This window comes from Nerophis lumbriciformis, linkage group LG06 (assembly GCF_033978685.3).
Source record: "Nerophis lumbriciformis linkage group LG06, RoL_Nlum_v2.1, whole genome shotgun sequence".
In the NCBI taxonomy this organism is placed as follows: domain Eukaryota; kingdom Metazoa; phylum Chordata; class Actinopteri; order Syngnathiformes; family Syngnathidae; genus Nerophis; species Nerophis lumbriciformis.
The window spans coordinates 5,260,951-5,268,450 of NC_084553.2; the positions used below are offsets into that span (position 1 = coordinate 5,260,951).

Here is a 7,500-nt window from a genome sequence, read left to right on the forward strand (position 1 = left end):
TTTTTTTTTTTTTTTTAGATATATGCATACTAGTCTTAGCTATTAGGCTGTCCTAGTTTTTATTTTTATTTATTTTCATTATCTTTTTATTTGAATTTTTTTTAATACACTGTAGCACTTTGAGGTTGTTTACTCAATGGAAAGTGCTTTTTACAAATAAAATCTATTATTATTATTATTATTATTATTATTATTATTATTAATACTTTGGGTAGAGTCCCAAAGATCGACGGGTTGGTCTCGCACTTTCTGCTCCGCCGCTCCCAGTCTGTGGAACGCTCTCCCTGACCACCTGAGGGCACCACACACTGTGAATGCTTTTAAAAAAGGCTTAAAAACCCTTCTTTTAAAAAAAAAAGCCTTTTTTTTTTTTTTTAGATATTTATTTTTATTTATTTTTATTATCTTTTTATTTTATTTTTTTTAATACACTGTAGCACTTTGAGGTTGTTTACTCAATGGAAAGTGCTTTTTACAAATAAAATCTATTATTATTATTATTATTAATACTTTGGATAAAGTCCCAAAGATTGACGGGTTGGTCTCGCACTTTCTGCTCCGCCGCTCCCAGTCTGTGGAACGCTCTCCCTGACCACCTGAGGGCACCACAGACTGTGAATGCTTTTAAAAAAGGCTTAAAACCCTTTTTTTTTTTTTTTTTTTTTTTTTTTTTTTTTTTTTTTTAGATATATGCATACTAGTCTTAGCTATTAGGCTGTTCTAGTTTTTATTTTTATTTATTTTTATTTCCTTTTTATTGTATTTTTTTAAATACACAGTAGCACTTTGAGGTTGTTTACTCAATGGAAAGTGCTTTTTACAAATAAAATCTATTATTATTATTATTATTATTATTATTATTATTATTATTATTAATACTTTTGAAAAAAATAAAATGAAATATTTGCCATGTATCAGACTTCAGTACCACTTCTGAGGCTGTGGGTGCAAACTCTCCAACATTTCTTACCCGGGTCCTGGGTGCAGGCGGGCCCGGTGCCAGGACCGGCAGCCAGTCTCCCAGTTGGGGTTCTAAGAGTCCTCTGTGCTCACTCGCTCTGTCTCCGCATGGTCGGGTCACATGACACACACAATCATGCTCCGTTTCTTTAACCCTCAGGGAATCCTTCAATGTTATGAAGGTTTTAGGTCCGAGGACCCAGTAGGGTCTCATTAATTAAAGTCTTAAAAGTAAGTCATATAATTTTCAATGCTTAAATATCGAGATCAAATTCAGATCTATTTGTTAATATAATTTTTCTGTAAAATTTTTTTTTGCCTTTTGCCCTTTTTGTCAAGGGAACCACATTTTTTTCCCTATGGCAAAAACACACTATGCAACATTTCCCCCGCAAAATTAAAAAGTCAAATATTTGATGCAAAGTAATTGGAGCCATGAATAAGTCAATAATTCACAACAACATTAATTTTTAATTCATAACAATTGTCTGAGCATTGGCCGTTATAGATAAAAAATGACAGTAGAAGACCCTTGGACCCTTAAGGGTCCCACTCATAAAAGTGTTAAAAGTAAGTCATATATTAATATGTTTTTTTACTTTCAATGCTTACATTTGTAGATCTATACAAAATTTTATAATGTTTTTTTTTTAAGGAAAAAAACAACATGAGGAGACCCTTGGACCCTTAAGGGTCCCACTCATAAAAGTGTTAAAAGCAAGTCCTACATTGATTTTTTTTTTTTTTTTTTACTTTCAATGCTTAATTCTGTAGGTCAACTTCAGATCTATCCATTGATATCAAGTTTTTTTAAAGTATTTGTTATTTATGTTTTTGTATGTTTTATACCATTTTTGTCAAATAAACACCTTTTTTGTATGGCATAAACAACAATTATGCAATATTTCCCCCCAAAACTAAGAAGTCAAATATTTGATGTGAAGTATTTGGAGCCTTAAATAGGTCAATAATTCACAACAAAATTAATTTTAATTCATAATAATTGTTTGAGCATTGACTGTTATAGATATAAAAAAAAATGACAATAGAAGACCCTTGGACCCAAAAGGGTCCCACTCATAAAAGTGTTAAAAGTAAGTCATATATTATATATATATTTTTTTTACGTTCAACGCTTACATTTGTAGATCTATTTCAGGTCTATCCAAGTTTTTATAATTTTTTGTATGGTTTGTACCCTTTTTGTCAAAGAAACCCATTTTTTTGTGTGGCATAAACAAAAATGACGCAATATTTTCCCTCCAAAACTCCGAAGTCAAATATTTGATGTGAAGTATTTAAATAGGTTAATAATCCACAACAACATTGATTTTAGTTTATAATAATTGTTGGAGAATTGACCGTTACGTATATAAAAAAATGACAGTAGAAGACCCTTGGACCCTTAAGGGTCCCACTCATAAAAGTGTGAAAAGTAAGTCATATTTTCACTTTTTTTAACATTTGACGTTTAAATTTGTAGATCAACGTCAGGTCTATCAATAGATATTACGTTTTTTCATATTTTTGTTATGTTTTTGTAAGTTTTTATACACTATTTGTAAAAAAAAAAACGTTATTTTGTATGGCATAAAGTAAGATTATGCAATGTTTTCCCCCCAAAACTCAGAAGTCAAATATTTGATGTGAAGTATTAGGAGCCTTAAATAGGTCAATAATTCACAACAACATTAATTTTAATTCATAATAATTGTTTGAGCATTGGCCGTTATAGATTTAAAAAAAAAATGACAGTAGAATACCCTTGGACCCAAGAGGGTCCCCCTCATAAAAGTGTTAAAAGTATGTCATATTGTGGAAGACTTGCGCTTCCGGGTTCTTCAGACCACCAATTACGGACATGACCGCCTCGTTCATCTTTCCGAACTATGATTTATTTTGTAATAAATGTTTTTTGTGTTCGTTTTCAGTCATTTCCGTCCGTCTCGCCCTCATTTTTGTTCGTGCTCGGGTTTTCTCTCCACCATCAACAACCCCTCTCCTTCCCGGCTGCTAGATAGGCCAGCCCAGGTGTGCCATCTACGCACCTGTCGCTAATCTCGAAACCGGTCCTGGCACACCCCGCTTCGCTGCAGGTCTGCAGGCCACACCCCCCCACACATTAGTTATATATATTTTTTTGCTTTCAACACTAGATCTACTTCAGGTCTATCCAAGTTTTTATAATTTTTTTGTATGTTTTGTACCCTTTTTGTCAATAAAAGCCCTTTTTTTTTGTATGGCATAAACAAAAATGATGCAATGTTTTCCCCCCAAAAACTCTGAAGTCAAATATTTGATGTGAAGTATTTGGATCCTTAAATAGGTCAATAATCCACAACAACATCGATTTTAATTTATAATAATTGTTGGAACATTGACTGTTACGTATAAAAAAAAAATGACAGTAGAAGACCCTCGGACCCTTAAGGGTCCCACTCATAAAAGTGTTAAAAGTAAGTCTACATTAATCATTTTTTTAACTTTCAATGCTGAAATCTCTAGATCAACTTCAGATATATCCATAAATATTAGGGTTTTTCTTGTGTGTTTTTTTTTTAAATATTTGTTGTTTTTTAGCCTTTTTGTCAAATGAAACCCTTTTTTAACAACAATTACACAATATTTCCTCCCCAAAACTCAGAAGTCAAATATTTGATGTGAAGTATTTGGAACCTTAAATAAGTCAATAGTTTACAACAACATTGATTTTGATTAATAGTTATTAACCGTTTTATATTTAAAAAAAATGACAGTAGAATACCCTTGGACCCAAGAGGGTCCCACTCATAAAAGTGTTAAAAGTAAGTCATATATTAATATTTTTTTTACTTTCAACACTTAATTTGTAGATCTACTTCAGGTCTATCCAATTTCTTATCATTTTTTTGTATGTTTTGTACCCTTTTTGTCAATAAAAGCCCTTTTTTTTGTATGGCATGAACAAAAATGATGCAATGTTCCCCCCCTAAAACTCAGAAGTCAAATATTTGATATGAATGAGTCGGAGCCTCAAAAAAGTGCGGCGATGAGCTCGTACGTTGACGTTTACCATGCATGGAGCTCTGGGTTGCAGCTGACGCCCGCTAAGGGGAAGAAATGATGGACGTCCTCTCCTGACCTCGCCGTGTGTCTCTTTTTTTTCTGGCCAGGACATCTGCAAGTCGCTGTGGTGTCACCGCACGGGCCACCGATGCGAGACCAAGTTCATGCCCGCCGCCGAGGGTACGAGCTGCGGGCCAGACATGGTGAGGAGCGTTGTTATTATTCTTAGATCCACACGATCCAGGCCAACATCTTGGCCTTCCTCCCGTTTCTTGGCAGGAAACAACATCAAGAGAAACATTTTTCTAAGAACACACTTTGAAACGGAGCAGTTTCCGGAATGAGCACCTCGGCTTACTTCTGAGCTTCATGGCAAAGGCTGTGAATGTGAGCATGCTAACGTTAGCATGTGTCATATACCAAGTTATATGACGCTAAGGTGTATGCCTGCGAAATTAGAGAAAAAAGTGTTAAATTAGCAAAAAATGTTAGCAGTCTAATGATAGCATGCTAGAATGCTAACGTTAGCATGTTACAGTTAGCACGCTAACACTTAACAAGTGTCACATACCAAGTTATATGACTGTAAGGTTGTGGAATTAGAGAAAAAAAATGTGTAAAAATAGCTAAAAAAGTGAGTAAGTATATTATTTTTATTAGTTCAAACATTTCAGCTGTTTTTCATGACACTGATTTTTTTGCTCTTTTTTTCTTACATTTTACTGTTGTTTTTTTCCCCATCAAGAAGAGACTAAAAATATGAATAATGGGAAAAAAGCTAAAATTAGCTAAAATGTTAGCACGCCATTGTTAGCATGTTTCACATACCAAGTTAAATGACTCAAAGATGTATGGCTGTGGATGTAGAGAAAAAAGCTAAAATGTTAGCATGCCATTGTTAGCATGTGAGCATGCTAACGTTAGCATGTGTCATATACCAAGTTATATGACGCTAAGGTGTATGCCTGCGAAATTAGAGAAAAAAGTGTTAAATTAGCAAAATTTTTTCGCAGTGTAATGATAGCATGCTAGAATGCTAACGTTAGCATGTTACAGTTAGCACGCTAACACTTAACAAGTGTCACATACCAAGTTATATGACTGTAAGGTTCTGGAATTAGAGAAAAAAATGTGTAAAAATAGCTAAAAAAGTTAGTAAGTATATTATTTTTATTAGTTCAAACATTTCAGCTTTTTTTCATGACACTGGTTTTTTGTGCTCTTTTTTTCTTACATTTTACTGTTGTTTTTTCCCCATAAAGAAGAGACTAAAAATATGAATAATGGGAAAAAAGCTAAAATTAGCTAAAATGTTAGCATGCCATTGTTAGCATGTTTCACATACCAAGTAAAATGACTCAAAGGTGTATGGCTGCGGATGTAGAGAAAAAAGCTAAAATGTTAGCATGCCATTGTTAGCATGTGAGTATGCTAACGTTAGCATGTGTCATATACCAAGTTATATGACGCTATAAGGCTGCAAAATTAGAGAAGAAAGTGTTAAATCAGCAAAAAATGTTAGCAGTGTAATGATAGCATGCTAGAATGCTAACGTTAGCATGTTACAGTTAGCACGCTAACACTTAACAAGTGTCACATACCAAGTTATATGACTGTGAGGTTGTGGAGTTAGAGAAAAAAATGTGTAAAAATAGCTAAAAAAGTTAGTAAGTATATTATTTTTATTAGTTCAAACATTTCAGCTTTTTTTTGCTCTTTTTTTTCTTACATTTTACTGTTGTTTTTTCCCCCATAAAGAAGAGACTAAAAATATGAATAATATGATTGTGTAACTGCATAACTTAGTGTGGCAACAATATGAACATTCAGTTACATATTTAACAGTGTTTTTATTATTTGTCGTAATTTTTTAAATTAATTAGGGTTAGTATTATTTTATTTTTTAAACTTTGTTTACATTTTTTTTTTTTTGAGAGCTTCTGATATCTTATATCAGGGATGTCTAAGCCGAAAACTGAAAAGTTAAGTATGGGCAGGCCATTTTGATATTTTTATAATTGGAAAAAAAACTTGCTGAAAACATATATATTCAAAAACAAAACTTTATTTTATGGGTGACAAAGTATATAATAATTATTATTATATTATTATATTATATTATATTATATATATTATATTATATTATATTATATATATTATATTATATTATTATATTATTATATTATTATATTATTATATTATTATATTATTATTATATTATATTATATTATATTAGTATATAATTATTATTATTATTAACAATATTAACAATATTGCTAATTTCTCTAATTTCGCAGGCATGCACCTTAATAATAATATTATTAATTATTATTATATAATTATATAAGTATATAATTATTCTTACTATTTTTAAAAATTCAGCTTTTTCTTATTAAAATTCAATTTTCTGCTCTTTTTTTTTCTTACATTTTGAACCTTTTTTTAAAAATTTATTTTAAAGATAAATATATAATTATTTTAAAATACACAACTTTTTAAATTTTAGCAGACAGGTTAGATTCACAAAGTATTGGTATCGGATCGGTATCCCAGACACGACCCTGAATCTTACTTGGTATCGGATCGGAAAGAAAATCAGTGGTATCACACATCACTAGTGGATACTTATCTACATGTGTTTCTTATTTGTTAATATTTATTACATTTGCAAATACCTTGAAAAAAACAATGTCATTATGTATCAAAGTGTGCACCATTTACTTATATGACCTAAATGAAACAACCTTCCCTAGTCATGGTGCAAAAAAAAACAAAAAACAACAACACAGAAAGTCAACACACAACACAACCTGCTCACTGAACTTTGTGGATATTACAAAAAAATGTCCAAGCATCATAAAACAAATTCTAAATACAGCCATCACAATGCATGATGGGAAAAATGCTAAACTCTCTCTCCACACTTATCCATGTTTGGCACGTTTTAGCTGCTTGATATTTCTGATTGATTACAAATTTTAAAACTGCATCCACGTGTATTTGTCTGTTTGTAACAACAAAGGACGGTTTTCGAGGTCCAGCTCCTCCTTGGCATTACCACCAGTCAAGGCTGTTTTTACGACAGTTACACTTCCTGTCCCCCACTTATTGTGTTCCTTGGGGGAAACTGTTGATTATGAATAAACGTAGCGTTGCACCCCCCTTAATGTGTGCAGGTGTACCAAGAGCGAGGACCAAGTTCTCGCTCTTTATCGTCATCTTCTGTGTTTTTGTGCAGTGGTGTTGGCGAGGTCAGTGCGTGAAATACGGCGAGCACGGCCCCAAAGCGGTCCACGGCCAGTGGTCACCCTGGTCCCAGTGGTCGGAGTGTTCCAGAACCTGCGGAGGCGGGGTCATGCACCGAGAGCGCTCCTGCACCAGCCCCAGGTAAAACATAAACAACATTTCATTGCAAAAAAAAATGTATTTTTTTTTCCTGGGAGCACCTGAACGCACCACTGTCAGCGCCTTTGCACACGCAGAGTCAGCTGATAG

At 32.9% G+C, this 7,500-nt stretch overlaps 1 protein-coding gene across 1 annotated transcript in view; it reads left to right on the forward strand.

Annotated features, from left to right (window-relative positions):
- adamts18 (ADAM metallopeptidase with thrombospondin type 1 motif, 18) overlaps positions 1-7,500 on the forward strand; it is a 217,421-nt gene that overhangs the window by 86,783 nt on the left and 123,138 nt on the right. The window contains exons 11-12 of the mRNA XM_061963659.1: positions 4,113-4,208; positions 7,244-7,392. Of these exons, the coding sequence (XP_061819643.1) occupies positions 4,113-4,208; positions 7,244-7,392 (245 nt within the window). The remainder of the gene's footprint in view (positions 1-4,112; positions 4,209-7,243; positions 7,393-7,500) is intronic.